General features: G+C 39.1%; 1 protein-coding gene across 10 annotated transcripts in view; it reads left to right on the top strand.

The window, feature by feature from the left end:
* The window catches only part of ATRNL1 (attractin like 1), a 1,086,620-nt gene that overhangs the window by 316,918 nt on the left and 751,272 nt on the right, over positions 1-18,430 (top strand). For 9 of the 10 annotated variants that reach the window (XM_073354269.2, XM_073354264.2, XM_073354268.2 and 6 more), the window contains exon 16: positions 1,104-1,285. The exons of the other annotated variant lie outside the window; for it this stretch is intronic. In XM_073354269.2, the coding sequence (XP_073210370.2) occupies positions 1,104-1,285 (182 nt within the window). The remainder of the gene's footprint in view (positions 1-1,103; positions 1,286-18,430) is intronic. 10 annotated transcript variants of the gene reach the window in all.

Genomic DNA, 18,430 nt, shown 5'->3' with positions numbered 1-18,430 from the left:
TGTTTTGTATGTGCTCACTCTCCTTTAAGATCTCCTTTTCAAGGATAATCTAGTGACTGCGTTCACTGGCAGGAATGTTCATGATAACAGTTCATTTTAAGATGCTAATATAGAACATTCCCAGAAAGTAAATTTTGACTTTCTAAAACCCAAATATTCTTACTGTAAAATAGATTCGATACACCATGCACGTCCAGTCAGGGAATATAAACAATACAAATGTTATTTGTGTTATTTGTGTGTCTAATCAAAGCTAACAAAAAACCTTGACTTTCTAAACTGCTTCTAAACAATCTACCGAACAAATTATTTGCGGAAATTGCTCAGTGAATAATTTTTAAATAATAAGTTTTAGACAATCATAAAGTGCATGTAAATGATCTTTGAAGATGCTAGTTTAATAGAATACATTAACTGCTATCAATTAGTTACTTATCTTTTAACAATGTGCATGTGACTAGTGCTAAACTTATACTAATAAGATTAAAAACATATCTTTCCCTAAAATTTTAAAATATCAGAAATTTGTTTTACTGACAGTTAGTATTGTGTGACTAGCCACCATGCTGTTATAGGGTGATTATTATTTTAAAATTATAAAAGGGACAAAAGAAAGAAGATGCACCTTTGTGATCTTTTGGTTCTAATAAATGTCTTCATATTTCTAAAAAAAGATTTAGATAAACTCTAATCTACTCATTTTTCTGAGACAACTATTGCCATGGCACCAAAACGTCAAACCTGTATATATTATTTGCATAGTATAGCCTTGAATGCTTATTTACATTTAAGTCTTTATAAATATCAGAAAGGTTATACTAGTGATGCTATTAGACTATAACTCAGAATATAACTTACTGCAACACTGTATATGTTTTTTTCTTGTTAATTGGCACTTTTACTACATTGACATTCAAAGTAATATAAAACTTGATTTTCTAGGTTGTTTAATAATACATTTATACATTATGATGAAACTGAGTAATGGTATATACTGGACTGTGACTTGAAAAAAAAACAAAATTAAACCCTCTAGGTGTGCGTTTGTATGCTTTTTTTTTAACAACTTATAAATTTGTATCTTAATGCGATTTCTGTACTAGCTCATTTGTGTGGGGAAGGATGGAGTCACATTGGCGATGCCTGCCTCCGCATAAATTCTAGTCGTGAAAGCTATGACAATGCCAAACTATACTGCTACAATTTGAGTGGGAATCTTGCCTCATTGACAACCTCAAAAGAAGTGGAGTTTGTTCTGGATGAAATACAGAAGTATACAGTTCAGGTAACTTGACTTCTAAGTGCTGGTTTATTTTGACCTTTAAACCCTAAATTTCCAGGCTACACCTTTTCCTCTCTCTCCAAATTGCTGAAGTTGTGATTTGCAAAGGTTCCTGAGCTGGAGCTCATTAGATTTATAAGAGAGGGAGCTGCCAGCAGATGATTTTGTGGGAAGAGGGCCCATGCCGATCTGTTGTGGTTTATACATGCTGCAAAGTCTCTTTTCTTTGTGGCCACCTGGGGCAGGAAATGGGATGAAGGAGGAAAGGGTGTTTTGTTAATTGCTGTACAATGCAGTTAGGTGTGGGAATGAGTTACCATTTTGTGTGTGGTCAGCTGTGGATTTTAGCTGTTCAGTCTAACAGTTGATTGTTTTGTTCGAAGGCCCACCTATATCATGGATGGCTAACTTGGGGAGAACAGGGGTTTTAAAAAGCCAGTGTGTAAGGGACCAGTGGAGCTCGTGAGCAGGAGCAGCAAAAGGGGGAGTTTTGTGTAAGACTTTAAAGAAGGAGCATGAGAGTCAGATGCACCTAATGAACGTTCTCTAAACTTAGACCAACCAACAACCCCACAAAGGAAAATAAAAATGAACACAAAGAACCAACAAACAAAAACCCTGCAAGATCAAAAAAAAAATGCAGGCAGAAGTTCAACAGCAGGTGACAAATGTGTGCATTCGGTGCAAGAAACTCAGGGCCCTCAGAGTCAGAGTATGGACTCTTGAGACCAGAGTGGCTGTATTGGAGGAGCTAAATGAGACAGAGAGTTACATAGACGAGCCTTTCTGGAGCATAACAGAGCAGTCCTATCCCCAGTCTTGACACCCTCTGTGGTGTTGAGGAGGATGAAAGCCTTTGGGAAGGAGAACATCAGGCTGGAGCAGAGGGAAATGATCCCATTGCTGGGACCCTCCTTCCAGATGATGTTATGATATCCTCTTGCACTGAGCATACCACTCTAGGGGAGGGAATTCCAGTTATTAGGAAGAGATGGGTAATAATAGTTGGGGATTCAATTATTAGAAATATAGATAGTTGGGTTTTTGATGATCAGGAGACCCTCACAGTGAATTGCCTGCCGAGTGTGAAGGTTTCAGTCCACTTGAGACATCTAGCTAGGCTTATGTGCAGTGCTTGGGAGGAGCCAGTGATCATGGTACATGTAGATACTAGTGACCTAGGGAAAGGTAGGAGAGAGGTCATGGAGGCCAGATTTAGGCTGCTAGAACAGAAATTAAAGTCCAAGACCTTCATGGTAACATTCTCTGAAATGCTTCCAGTTCCACATGCAGGGCCAGTTTGACAGGCAGAACTGCAGGGTTTCTATGCATAGGTGAGATGATGGTGTTGAGAGGAGGATTTTAGGTTTATTAGGAACTGGGGAACTATTGGGAATGGAGGAGCCTGTACAGGAAGGATGGGATCCACTTAAACCAAAAAGGAACTAGCTTCCTGGCATGTAAAATTAAAAAGGTTATAGAGGAGTTTTTAAATTAAGGGCTGGGGGGAAATCCAACAGGTGCGGAGGAGCACACAGTTCAGACAGACACATCCCTTAAGGGAGTATTTATTAAAGGGAATACGCTATATCCTAGTAAAGAGGAGAGGATAGAAGCTGATGAAATACAGGTAGGACCTGAAAAGAAACAGTCAAATGAAAAAGAGCCCTATGGGAATGGGTGACGGGATGGATCACGTGATGATTTCTTGTTCTGTTCGTTCCCTCTGGAATTGGCCACTGTTGGAAGACAAGATACTGGGGTAGATGGACTGTAGGTCTGACCCAGTATGGCCTTTCTTGTATTCAGTTATATCACATTAAGGCAGAGAACTAAATATTGATAACTTTTAAAAGTCCTTGTATATAAATGCAAGAAGTCTAAATACTAAGATAGTTGAACTGGAGTGCCAGATATGAAATGAGGATATTGATATAATCGGCATCACAGAAACTTGGTGGAACAATGATAATCAATGGGACACAGTAATAAGAAGGTACAAAATATATATGACAGAGTATGTCACGCTGATAAGAGAGTGCCATTATATGTGAAAAGAAGCAGAGAGCCAAATAAAGTAAAAATCTTAAATGAATCAAACAGTACCATAGAATCTCTATGGATAGAAATTCCATGCTTGAATAATAAGCGTATAACAGGAATATACTGTGAACCACCTTACCAGGATGGTGACAGTGATTGTAAAATAGTCGGGGAGATTAGAAAGGCTACAAAAACAGAAAACCCAGTAATAACTGGGGATGCCAATTATCCTCATATTGACTGGGAACATGTTACTTCCAGACAAGATGCAGAGATAAAATTTCTAGACACCATTAATGACTTCTTCTTGGAGCAGCTAGTCTTGAAACCCACAAGGGGAGAGGCAATTCTTGATTTAGTCATAAGTGGCACCCAGGATCTGACCCAAGAGGTGAATATAGCTGACCTGCTCAGTAAAAGGGACTATAATGTAATTAAATTTAAGATCCTTGTAGGGGGAAAACACCAGAGAAATCCAGCACAGTAGAAGAAATAGGAATGACACAAAAACGAAGAGGCTAGTTAAACAGAAATTAAAATGAACGGTCACAAGAGTTAAATGCCTGCAAGGTGGATGGAACATTTTTTAAAACACCATAATAGAAGCTCAAGTTCTATGTATACCCCAAATAAAATAAAAACAGTAAGAGGACCAAAAAATTCCACATGGCTAAACAATAGAGTTAAAGAGGAGATTAGAGACAAAACATCATCTCTTAAAAATTAGATGTCAAATCCTACTGAGGAAGATAGAAACGGGCATAAATTCTGGTGAGTCAAGTGTAAAAGTATAATTAGTGAGATCAAAAAAGAATTTGAAAATTAACTAGCAAAAGCTAGAAAAACTAATAACATTTTAACTACTAACTAACTACATCAGAAGCAGGAAGCCTGCCAAATAATCAGTGTGGCCTGTGGATGATTGAGGTGCTAAAGTATATCTCAAGGAAGACAAGGCTGCTGCAGAGAAGCTGAAGGAATTCTTTGAATCGGTCTTCATACAAGCTGAGCGTGTGAGGGAGAATCCCATATCTGAGCCATTCTTTTTAGGGGACAGATCTGAGGAACTGTCCTAGATTGAAGCATCAATAGAGGTGGTTTTGGAACAAATTGATAAACAATAAGAAGTCACCAGGACCAGGTGGTATTCACCCAAGAGTTCTGAAGGAACTGGCAGAACTAACAACTGTGGTATGTAACCCATCACTCTGTATCAGATGACTGCGGGATAGCTAATGTGACACCAATTTTTCAAAAAGGCCCCGGAAGCGATCCTGCCAATTACAGGCTGGTAAGTCGACTTCAATACCAGGCAAATTGGTTGAAGCTATAGTAAAGAATATAATTATCAGTAATATAAATAAACACGGTATGTTGGGGAAGAGTCAGCATGGCCTTTGTAAACTTAAATCATGCCTCTCCAATCTATTAACATTTTTTGAGGGGGATCAAGGAACGTGGACAAGAGTGATCCAATGGTTGTAGTGAATTGGACTTTCAGAAAGCCTTTGACAAGGTTTCTCATCAAAGGCTCTTGAGTAAAGTATGCAGTCATGGGATAAGAGAGAAGGTCCTCTCATGGATAAGTAACTGGTTACAAGATAGGAAACCAGAGTGGGAATAAATGGTCAGTTTTCACAGTGGAGAGAAAAAGTGGGTCCCCCAAGAATCTCTAGTAGAACCAGTGCTGTTCAGCATATTCATAAATGATCTGGAATAATGGGTAAACAGTGAGGTGGCAAAGTTTGCAGACAATGCAAAATTACTCAAGATAGTTAAGTCCCAAAGCTGACTGAAGAATTACAAAGGGATCTCACAAAACTGGTTGACTGGGTAACAAAATGGCAGATTAAATTCAATGTTGATAAGTACAAAGTAATGTATATTGCAAAATATTAATCCCAACTATACATACAAAATCACTCAAGAAAGATCTTGAAGTCATTGTGGATAGTTCTCTGAAAACATCTGCTCAATGTGCAGCAGCAGTCAAAAAAGCTAACAATCCTAGGAACTATTAGGGATAAATAAGAAGACAAAAATATCATAATTCCAGTATATAAATCCATGGTATGCCTACGCTTTGAATACTGCATTCAGTTCTGGTCACTCTGTCTCAAAATAGATATATTAGGATTGGAAAAAGTGCAGAGAAGGACAACAAAAATGATTAGGAGTATAAAGAGAGATTAAAAAGACTGGGACTTTTCAGCTTGGAAAAGAGATGACTAAGAGGTGATATTATAGAGGTCTATAACATCTTGACTGGTGTGGAGAAAGTGAATAAGGAAATGTTATTTACTCCTTCACATAACACAAGAACCAGGGGTCACCAATGAAATTAATGGACAGCAGATTTAAAACAAGCATAAGGAGTTACTTCTTCACACAATTCGCTGTCAACCTGTGGAATTCATTTTCAGAGGATGTTGTGAAGGTCAGAACTTTTACTGGATTAAAAAAAAGAATTAAATAAATTCCTGGAAGATAGGTCCATCAATGGCTATTAGTCAAGCTGGTCAGGGACTGCAAGTGAATGCTGTCGGTGTTCCTAAACCTCTGACTGCTAGAAGCTGGGCCTGGACCATGAGGGTGGATCACTTGATAAAATGCCGTGTTCTGATCACTCCCTCAGAAGCATCTGGCACTGGTCCCTGTCAAAAGACAGGATACTGGGCTAGATGCACCATTGGTCTGAGCCAGTGTGGAAACAGTCTTGTTTTTATCTTCCTGGAATATATGTTTAAAAAAAACCCAAAGTATTTTTTAAAAATTATAACATTAGAACAATATTGAGATTCCATACAGATAAATAATTTCTTCTAAACAAATGAAAGATTTAAATTTTTATACATAGCCTGTGGGTTTTATACCATAATATATGTACTTGGCTGCAAAACAAAATGAGCTTTATAGTAGTTTGTTTTATAGACAGGGTGAAAAAAGACAATTATGAATAATAATTAAAATTTATATCAAGCTAGTAGCTCATTTGCAAAGTCATTATGCTGCAAATGAATTAAGATTCCTACCAAGGAAATGGCAATGTAATCTTGCCCTTTGCAAATGTTTGTGTTGTATTAGTTCTGAATGCAAGAGTTTAATGTCATATATATATATTATGAATTAAAGTATCATTTTATACTATGTTCTTGAAAAATATATGCAAATATCAGTAAAGTTGCTAGTTTTATTTTTCAGCAAAATATAGGAAGTGGACAGTGTAAGCTGATTTATTTTCCCTTAAGATACACCTGTGCTTTTCTCTTATTTACTAAGGAAAGTAATGCATTCCCTATGTTTAAAACATGTCTCTTGATTTGTACCCACTGCAGCCTTGAGACATATTATATCTTACCACTTTTTTGACAAGCAATAATGTTAAATTTGCAGAAAACCACAGTTACAAAATCAAGAACAGGTCCATTAGAAATGACTCCTTGAATTATTTACTTGACTTTTTTCTTGTTTGCTATGAAAATAGCACATAGAAGTACCTAAAATCTAAGACAAGTTGAGTGAGGGCATGTCTATACTTAGACCACTGTATCAGTGCACGAAGACGCTCTACGCTGATGTGAGAGCTCTCTCTTGTCGGCATCGTTATTCCACCGCCCCGAGAGGCAGTAGCTCTCCTGCTAACATAGTGCTATCTACACGGGGGATAAAGTCCGTGCAACTGCATTGCTATGGCATGTGGATTTTTCACATTTTGAGCAATGTAGTAATACTGATATAGGTCTGTAGTGTAGACCAGACCTGAGGTAATATCTTTTATTGGACCAACTTCTGTTGGGGAGCCTTTGAGCTTCCACGGGGCTCTTCTTCAGGTGACCTCTCTCACCAACAGAAGTTGATCCAATAAAAGATATTATCTCACCCACCTTGTCTCTCTATCCTGGAACCAGCACAGCTACAACAACACTGCATGCAACGATATACAATCTAAGAAAACTGCCTGTGACAGACTGTTGATTTGACAGTTTGCTAACTGGCTTGTAGTGCAGATGAGAAATGGATGTTTTATTTCTTTGGAATGCCATACTTTTGCTAGATTTGAAAACTAAAACTTCTGCAAGGTGACATCCTACCAAGGTTATCTTTATTTAAATGAATTATGTCCTGAGCGATTGCAGTTATATACATTTGAGATAATCCACATGTGGCATATAACAAAGATAGACAAATGCATTAACTTTAAAGGGATATCTGGGGTTAAATGATCATTTACATATCAGAAACTTCTAATGCAATAATACAGTGATTTATGCTGTGCCACAGTTAGGTTTTTTTAAAAAATAATTTCTCTTTCATTCCTATCTGCCTGTCCAGTTCTATTTATTCTGTGTAAGTGACTCTAAATGTGTATCAACTGTCACAAAACCTCTGAAATTTTGCTTGATTTTTCTTTTGTCTGTCTTTTTCTTTTACTCCAATCAGGATGATTTAGGGGGTGAGATTTCATTTTAGATGACTTCTCTTTATTATATGCACTGTTGCAGAGTTCACAGATGTAGGCAGAGCAGCTGTAAGGTGAGAAGCATCCCTTAATCTGAAATATCTGTGCTTGAGTTTGACTTTTAAAGGCTTTAGAAATATTTCTTTCACGTGAAACAAAAGTTTTTAGAATTAATGGATGCAGCAGAGTCACATCTGAAAGTAAGAATATGGATCTACTTCACCTGATATTTTTGTATTAAGAGGAAAAAAACTTTAGCAATCATTCATTTATAGCATAGACAATTGAAAAAAAATCAGCATCTATTGTAATAGGTGCCACTTGTAAATTCTTTATGATGTATAAAAATATAGAATTTTATGGCTTGCTTTGCAATATTCAAGGCCCATAGCTCTGCAGTAATTTCAGCACCATTTCTGCATAACACGAAATTTGCGAATTCCTTCAGAGAGCGGACACAGCTTCCGTCTCTCTAATCCCTTCAAGATTCCACTGCTAGAGCTTAAAAGAGCCATCATAATGGTTCCTCCAAGATCCTAGGTCTAAAAAGGAGCAACAGCTGCTAGTAAGTTTCCACCTTTAAAAAAAAAAATAAATAAAAATCCTGTTGAGCTAAAGAAGGAAGGGAGCCAAACAAATAAAGGCATTTGTGTGTAATGAAGATAGGGGACAACTATGTATGTATTCTTTAAATCAAGCAAACAAAAAACCCCCTTAAAAGCGGCCTACATATTTCATGTGTTTTGGTGTCAAATAAAATTTGTCAAGATGATGTTTCAAGTAAATATAGTAAATCAGGTTATTAGGGAGCAGTTTGCTATACCTCGGACAAAATGATCTCTGAATTTTTGTTTATATGCTGAGGTTTATTGGGCTAACAAAATAAAAAAGTTTTAGAAGAGAAGATATTGGTTACTCTGCAAATTAGAGGAAGTGGAAAACAATAATCATCAATTCATACAAATATTCAAAAGTTGTAAGCTCATTAAATACTGGAATTTTTCCTCAGAACAGCAAGAATTAATTTCAAATTATTATTTCCTTGTTGATATGCAGTAAATGCCATGACCATTATGTCATATTAGACATAAACAAAGATTTGAGAAATTCTGAAGAACAACATGCTTCATTTTACGTCCTTTTCTTGCACATTTTCCTTAGGTTAAATAAATTCTCTTGTTAAAATTGTACCTTATAGGAATACTTTTGAATTCTAATCCTGATTTCTTAAATTCTTGCAATTAAATTCTCCCAGCTTGGTGTCATCTGAACATTTTATAAACATACTCTCCATTTTAAGATCCAAGAAGTTAATGAAAATATTGAAAAGTACCAGACCCAGGACAGTCTCTTGCAGAACCCCACTTGTTATGACCCCACAGTTAGATAGAGAACCACTGATAACTTGAGTATGGTCTTTCAACAAGTTGTGCATCCGCCTTAAAGCAATTTCATCTAGACCACATTCCCTAGTTTGCTTATAAAAATGTCACTTGGCACTGTGTCAAAAGCCTTAATAAAAATCAAGATATATCATGTCTACCACTTTTCCATGCCCACTAGGCCAGCAACTGTGTTAAAGAAGGAAATGAGGTTGGTTTGGCATGATTTGTTCTTAACAAATCCATGTTGGCTACTATTTATCACCCTATTGTCCTCTAGGTGCTTACAAACTGATTGTTTAATACTATAATTTGTTCAAATATCTTCTGGGGTATGGAAGTTAGGCTGAGTGGTCTAAAATCCTTGGGTCCCCCTTTTTAACAATAGGTATTATATTTGTCCTTCTCAAGTCCTCTGGGACCTCACCCATCCTCCATGAGTTCTCAAAGATAATTGCTAATGGTTCTGAGATTGCTTCAGCCAATTCCTTAAGTACTCTATGGTGAATTTCATTAGGCCTTGCCAACTTGAATACATCTAACTTATCTAAATATTCTTTGACCTGTTTTTTTCCCATATTATGGCTTTCGTTCATTCCCTTGATGGTCTGGTAAACGTTTTACAAAATTAATACTATTAGGAAAGGGATAGATAAGAAGATTGAAAATATCATAATACCTCTATATAAATCCATGGTATGCCCATACCTTGAATACTGTGTGCAGATCTGGTTGCTTCAAAAAAGATATATTAGAATTGGAAAAAGGTACAAAGTAGGGCAACAAAAATTATTAGGGGTATGGAACAGCTCATAAGGAAGTGTTGTTTACTCCTTCACATAACACAAGAACCAGGGGTCATACAATGGAATTAATAGGCAGCAGGTTTAAAACTAACAAAAGGAAGTACTACTTCACATGATGCCCAGTCAGCCTGTGGAACTCCTTGCCAGGGGATGTTGTGAAGGCCAAAACTATAACAGAGTTCAAAAAAGAACTAGATAAGTTAATGGAGACTAGGACCATTGATGGCTATTAGCCATCAGGGTTGCTAACCAATGCTGTGAGTGTCCCTAGCCTCTGTTTGCCAGAAACTGGGAGTGGACAATAGGGGATGGATCGTTGAGCGATTGCCTGTTCTGTTCATTCCCTCTGAAGCATCCTACATTGGCCACTGTCGGAAGACAGGATACTGAGCTGAGATCATTGGTCTGAATCAGGATGGGAATTCTTATGTTCTAGACTTCACCTGTGGCCATTACAACTTTAGCTCAAGTCAGTTTGCTCTCCAGAGAAATACTTGAGCAGGAGGATCCTTATTCTGCTTTGGGTCCGCTTCATGTTGAACTGCTGGTTCTACCCCAACAATATCCAGAAGTGAATACCATTCTTGACTCCATCACTGATCATGGCACTGGTGACAGACATATTGGGGACAGAGTGGAGAGTTCATCTGGACCATCTGCAGATACAAGGGACCTGGTCCCCAGAAGACATTGGACTATGTATAACTGTCTTAGAATTGGAGCCATTAGACTGCTATATGTGGCATTCCCCCTGTCCTGAAACACCCAGTAGCATAGCTGCTAACAGACAATATGCTGGCCATCCACTACATAAACAAGCATGGGACACCCACTTGTCCCCCTCTGTAGAGCAACAATCAAGCTGTGGAAATCATTTCTCCTGCATGGCATAAAACCAGTAGCACTGCACGTCAGCAACGATCTGGCAGACTTCCTGAACAGAAAGCCTGTTGCTGGCCTCAAGTGGTCACTGCAGAAATCCATCATTAAGTCAATATTCCATCAGTATGGAAAAACCACTGAAAGACCTTTTGGCCATCAAGGACAATGCCAAGTGTCTGAATTTCTATTCCAGAGGGCACACGAACCTGGGATCGTTGCCAGATGCATTCCTCCTGTGGTGGAATTGAGGCCTCCTAAACATCATCACACCAATTCTGCTAATCTCCAGTGTGATGGCCAAAGCCAAATGAGACCACGTCACACTCATCCCATAGCTCTCTACTTGCCAAGGCCATTCTGGCTGACAGACCTGTTACAGATGTCCATGCAACCACCAAACAGACTCCCATACTTGTTCCTGCCTAATCAAGAGGAGCTGATACTCTTCATTCCCACCATCCTGAGAAGATACCACTTTCCAGATATCTACAGTAGGATATGCACTGACACATACTTGAAGAAGAAAGAATGATTACTTACTCTAGAGTAGCTGGTTCTTTGAGGTTGTCAGAGTTTGGGGATAATTACGCTTTTGACCCCCTCTTGATCTGCTTATGGAAAGCCCTCTCAGGCCTTTATCTGTCTCCTTTCTGGGAAGAGATTGCATCCTTTTTGACCAGGGATTTAAGCTTACAGCCCCCTTGCACTGTGTTTTTCCCCGCAGATATAACTAAAGTCCAGTACTTGTATTTTTGGCCTCTCCAAGAGCTATGAACAGTGTATGCCAGCGGTTACACGTAACCAATCAGCTCTTTCAAAGCAGAATACATTTATTTAAGGACAAAAGCATGCAGCAAAACCATATAAAACAATAAAAAGATATAAATGCATATGCAGTGTACCAAAAGTTGCCCATCTTCCATAGTGGGGTCTGTCAGGTCAAAGTCTTTCCAACCCTTCAGTAGGGTTCACTCCCTCCCCTTTGGATAAACAGTCATGTCTATTTGTTGGATCAAAATTTGTTGAGTCAGTTTTAACTCTGCTTTTATACCACCAAAGCCCATGTTCCCAGGCCTTCTGAAACACACAGAACCAGTCACTCCCCTTTTGCCAGGGAGTGAAGCCTCAAAGGATAGGTATCTGTATAACCAGCCTTCGGTTGCATTAATCACCCCATAGTGAGTCTAGATTCCTCAGGGAATCTACCAAGTGAGCTAGGAACACATGAATACATATAACACATATTGATATAAAGATCTGTGGGCTCATATTCTGTGGGCTCATATTGTCTGACTAATCTCCGTATAAGTTTTCATGCTTCCAAGGATTGGCTCAAACATACAGTTAACATTCATAAAGTTAATAACAGTAGTCCCCAAATACACTGCATGTTGTTGAAATATCTGTCAGAGATGTCGTAGTCAATGTGGATTCCATGACCCAAAATCCATCCCTGTTTTCCAGACTCCTCAGGATACACAGACTCAAATTGTGAGGGGACTGTGGGAGGCTGCTCCTTCCCCTGTGCCCTCACCCAGAAAAACAAAGGAAGTGCAGGACAAATGCTCTGCCCTGGTGGTCATTCCTACTAGAAAAGATTCTCATCTCATGCATGTGAGTTGTATGTAGGATCTACATCCTACCCTGGTCCAACATATATGTAGACCTACATGTATGTAGATCCTATCCCTGTAGACTGTGGATCCAAAGAAACACAGTTACTGAAGGCTAAATAATCATTTTATTCCTAAAATAGTTGGCTTTTTATGAGGCTAAGTTTTGCTTTGTAGAATAAGGCTATGGCAGTAGCTGAGTTGAGAATTTGGCCCAAATTACATGAGAATTCATTAGTATGCAACCTATCACTATAATTTGGTATTCTGTTGGAAAGATACAGAGATCTCCAGCAGTTTATCTATGAGTTTAATAATTCTTACATCTCCTATACCTTCCCATCAACATGGATATCTAACATACAAAGTTTTTTGGCAGTCTATTATCAATTGTGCAAAAGATTATACTAAATAAACTAGATAATCTGTGGCCAATTATCTTTTAAACACTGGCTGAATGTGGCTTGGTAAGAGGAACTGTAAGTTTGCAAATGTGGCTCTAGAAAGAAGTGGGTGAAAGGAGAAACGTTGCAAAGAATGGCTTCAAATCTCCTGTAATTTCAGTGATGTACAGTCATAGCACAACTCCATGGGTGCTCCGGGGCTGTACGTCACCCACTGGCAGCCAGCTGTCCCCTCGCCCCCGTCAGTGGCTCTGCCAATCAACGTCTCCACCTCCTTCCCAGCACCTCTCACCCGCCGTGATCAGTTGCTCTGCAATGTGTAGGAGGTGCTGGGAAAAGTGGGGAGGAGCAGAGATGGGGCGGAACTGGGCGGGAAGAGGTGAGGTAGGGGTAGGGTTGCCAATTCTCTCATTGCACAAAACTGAACACCTTTGCTCCATCCCACCCCACCCCTTCCTCAAAGCCCGCCCCTTCTCCACTCCTTCTCTGAGGCCCTGCCCCTGCTTACTCCATCCCCCTTCCCTCTGTCGCTTGCTCTTTTTCACCAGGCTGGGGCAGAGGGCTGGGATGCGTGAGGGGTGAGGGCCCCGGCTGGGGGTGTGGGCTCCGGGATGGGTCTAGAAATGAGGGGTTCAGGATGTGGGAGGGGGCTCTGGGCAGGGGTTTGGGGTGTGGGAGAGAGTGAGGGCTCTGACTGGGGGTGCAGGCAGGGGCTTGCTGGGGCAGTGAGTTGGGGTGTAGCGGGGGAGATGAGGGCTCTGGCTGGAGTGGGGGTGGGAAGAGGTGGGGTGGTGGTAGGGGCTTGAGGGAATGCTCTAATGAAGTTGTGTCCAGCAAGGTTAGTGAGTATTTTGTAAGGTCCTAAAGCTCTCCTAAAAATCAAATTGAAACATGTGCTGTGTTTTTTTGTCACAAACTTACTTTTATAATCTTTGCATCTTTTGTCTATTAATTTCTAAAATTTTCACTTGAGTCCCAAAAACCTGAAAATATAATACTTTATTTGAGTAAGCACATGCTTTTAGGGAGCGCACATTTCCTATAGATGGTGGTTTTTGGATGAGTACTAGAAATGCAGCCTTTGGACTCTATCGTAATATGAATGTTGTTATTACTGTTGCTACTAATACAACGAGGACCTGACTAGATGTAGTCACTAAATATCTCATGGAACATTAATTGTAGAGTCTTGGTGAAATTCAGCTGTGGTTATTAAATTATACCATCCTACATTCAATCTGCAGTTTTAATTGGATATCATGTTCTCCCTCACTTCCTGTCCTAAAGCATTATGTGGAATTTGGTGTGCATTGTGCAGTAACTGATGAGTTCCCACTGCATATCTTATTTGTAAAATGCTTTGGGATTGAAGATACGGAGCAGAGATTCTCTTTTGCACAGCATCTAATCCTACTGGGGCCTTTGGGTGCTACCACAATATAAATATTCACCACTACTGTTAATATATGTGTGTTATTTACAGCCAAGATTTTCAAAAGTAATATTCTTGAGAATGCAATCTGAAACACATTGAAATGGGACCACCTGAACTATGCACCCAGATTCTGAAAATTCAGTGTCTCAAGTTCGGAATTCAAAAATGTGGGCACCCAATATCATAAGCCTTTTAAAAAAAAATCCTGCCCTACACTTTTCTATTTAAAAATGAAATTGAGAAAGTATTATAAAACTTACTTACTCTTCCCTCCCTCCTGCCAACGTAAGCAAAAGTTGTGTAAAATATTCTTAGAGATAGAAACTTACCGTATCACTAAAATAATGCCAACGGCCTGTAAAGGAGAACTATATTATGAGGTCTCAAAACTAATCTGTGTTTGGAGACTTTGTGTATATGTAACATTACATACATGCACATAGAGAAAAATACACAATGTGACCCTTTTTGGTCTTAAATGTATAAAATGAATGTCCAGTGGTGACAGTGGCAGGTCATATTGTTTAAAATAATGCTACCATAAAATTGCAGAGAGCCGTGTGCTCTGTCTTTCTATAGATACAATTGAGAGTCCTGGTGAAAAGGTTCAAGACACTTTGTCAGAGTAAGTAGCTGCTTTTATTATCTGCGTGAAAATGGTAGTTTTCCTCTACTTATGGATAGACATCAATGGTATGAAATATAGGCCTGTCATTTAGTCTAGTGTTGACATCAGAGGCAGAAATATTTGGATGCTATGCAGGAATTTGAAATGATGTTATTTTAATTATGGAAACTTGAAAAGGTTTGAGACAAGATTTTCCTTCTGGTGCTCAGGCAAACAGTCTCGTAATTTTTCAAAAAAATCTTAATTCAACTTCCTCTAATAAGAATATTTTATTTCAGTGGAAATCCTTTTTGATCTTACCTGACCCTTTTTGATCTTGCCTGAGCACCAGAAGGAAAATCTTGTCTCAAACCTTTTCAAGTTTCCATAATTAAAATAACAGCATTTCAAATTCCTGCATAGCATCCAGATATATCTGCCTCTGATGTCAACACTAGACTAAATGACAGGCCTATATTTCATGCCATTGATGTCTATCCATAAGTAGAGGAAAACTACCATTTTCACGCAGATAATCGGGAGTTGATCTTGGTTATTACCCATTTTTCAGGTTCATCCATGATTGATCTGGCTTGATATTAATAGGAAATAATCCAAAAAAATTAACGTTCATAACCCCTTTTGTTACAAGTGCAATCTCTTACATTGGTGAAGCACAGTAGTGTTTTTTCGAGTGATTGTCCACATGCACTCTACTCCTGGTGCGTATGCACCCCCAGGGTGGTGGAATCTTTTTGAATAGCAATGTCTGTTGGGGCTGCACCCACACCCTGCATGCTGTCCCATGGAGTGGTCAAGATCACTTTCAGTTCCTTCTTATTACTTGTGGTTGAGGCATCTCTGTGCACTGAGCAATTCTTTTCTTACGCATTTATTAGTTGTAGTTCGTGTTCTAGATATAATTAGTATAGTTAAAATTCTATTTTGAAGCCTGTTGGCAGAAAAAGAAAAGTAGGAAGAAGCCTTCATGTTTGGGAAGTGCCCCAGCACTGGACCCCCTTGGACATGGTAGGGGCAAAATCTCCAGGATTCAAATCCTGTCCTTTCTGCAGTGCAGCTATTCCCATCTGTGTTGTTTGTAGTATTGTTTGAGCTGTGTTGGTTCCAGGATATAAGAGTTAAGGTAGGTGAGGTAATATCTTTTTTGGATCAACTTCTGATTGTAGAAAGGACAAGTTTTTGAGCTCCACAGAGCTCTTCCTCAAGTCTGGAGAAAGTAACCAGAGTGTTTCACTAAATACATGATGGGACAGATTATATAAAACCCTTATGTTTAACATGCTGTAGGACACCACTTGAAGTGTGCGTGCAATGGTTAGCAGGCAGTAGGGTGTGTTCCAAATTGTTGTAATGATCCATTGTCAAGGTTCCTCCCCCACTCTGAACTCTAGGGTACAGATGTGGGGACCTGCATGAAAAACCTCCTAAGCTTATCTTTACCAGCTTAGGTCAAAACTTCCCCAAGGTACAAAATATTCCACCCTTTGTCCTTGGATTGGCCGCTACCACCACCAAACTAATACTGGTTACTGGGGAAGAGCTGTTTGGACATGTCTTTCCCCCCAAAATACTTCCCAAAACCTTGCACCCCACTTCCCGGACAAGGTTTGGTAAAAAGCCTCACCAATTTGCCTAGGTGACTACAGACCCAGACCCTTGGATCTTAAGAACAATGAACAATCCTCCCAACACTTGCACCCCCCCTTTCCTGGGAAATGTTGGATAAAAAGCCTCACCAATTTGCATAGGTGACCACAGACCCAAACCCTTGGATCTGAGAACAATGAAAAAGCATTCAGTTTTCTTACAAGAAGACTTTTAATAAAAATAGAAGTAAATAGAAATAAAGAAATCCCCCCTGTAAAATCAGGATGGTAGATACCTTACAGGGTAATTAGATTCAAAACATAGAGAACCCCTCTAGGCAAAACCTTAAGTTACAAAAAAGATACACAGACAGAAATAGTTATTCTATTCAGCACAGTTCTTTTCTCAGCCATTTAAAGAAATCATAATCTCACACGTACCTAGCTAGATTACTTACTAAAAGTTCTAAGACTCCATTCCTGGTCTATCCCCGGCAAAGACAGAATATAGACAGACAGACACAGACCCTTTGTTTCTCTCCCTCCTCCCAGCTTTTGAAAGTATCTTGTCTCCTCATTGGTCATTTTGGTCAGGTGCCAGCGAGGTTACCTTTAGCTTCTTAACCCTTTACAGGTGAGAGGAGCTTTCCCCTGGCCAGGAGGGATTTCAAAGGAGTTTACTCTTCCCTTTATATTTATGACATCCATAAAACCAGTGTCTCTGTTAAGTCCAATCCAGCAGAGTTATGAATTTAAGTTCCCAGGCTCATCTTTTGAAGGTTTTGAGCAGGTTTCATTTAAGGATGAGGACTGAGAGGTCAGATACAGAGTGATTGCTTTGTGAAATGTGTTCATCCATGGGTGATAGGGTGTTTTTGTCTCTTATCTTGTTTTTGTGAGAGTTCATTCAAGATCATAGTGGTTGTCTGGTTTTACACATTGGGGCATTTGACGCCACAAGATGAGGTACACCACATGTTGTAATAGGCATGTGTAGGACTTATGGATATTGAAAAGTGTATTTGTGGGGAGGATATTGATCATCATAGCAGTGGAGATATATGCAAGTTTCACATTTGTTGTTCTGTCAGTGTCTGGTGCTACTTTGAGTTGACGTGTCCTGGTCTATGGAAAGCTTGCTTCTGATGATGAATTTGGCGAGGTTGGTAGTTGTTAGGTGGTTCTGGTCAATATGGGGATGACCTATACGTTTTTGGAAAAGGCTTCCTCTGTTCAACAGCAATAACTTTTGTGCGGAATGGAAGTATTAAGTAATGAAATTAGCATGCAGTTGATTTTCACTGAGGTACAGTATTGTGGATGTAATATACCGTTATAAATCCTCCCTCTGAATGGCTTTAAGTTACAAATTACTTCGGAGGATAAATGGTCTGTTTATAAATGACTAAACAAAGAGACACTGCTATGTCTAACTATAATGTTAGTATCAGTTTTGATGTATTTAATGTTTGACTCACTCAGATATACATTACAATAAAGCAGTTGATTTTGTTGAACTATTGTGATGAGACAATATTGAATTTTGTTTCTATGAGAAATATTTAAAATAAAAAAAACTCTGCTTACATCTATTAAATTATTAAGGGATGAATTCTCCAACCACGTTTGTGCTGTGTAAGTAGCTGGAGTTGGCCAGAGGAAAATGCCTCTCTGTGCTGCTTCAGAGGTGGGGGAGGTCTTTGTCCAAGCCAGCAGCAGAAAGAAGACCCTGGACTGGCGCTGAGTGGCTCTGAATCAGGGAGTCCTTCTCAACTACATTTTAGTATAGCTGGGACATTGTGGAGAATTAAGGCCTTCCTAATCATGTATTGTGGCCAGCTGTACGGGAAGGCATATATATTCACTCTTAACTGAAGGATGTTCTAACCAGATTTGTGCACCAACTCTTA

The sequence above is a fragment of the Lepidochelys kempii genome, chromosome 7, assembly GCF_965140285.1.
Source record: "Lepidochelys kempii isolate rLepKem1 chromosome 7, rLepKem1.hap1, whole genome shotgun sequence".
Lineage (NCBI taxonomy): Eukaryota > Metazoa > Chordata > Testudines > Cheloniidae > Lepidochelys > Lepidochelys kempii.
Note: the sequence above shows the minus strand (reverse complement) of the source record. Positions and strands in the feature narration are given on the sequence as shown.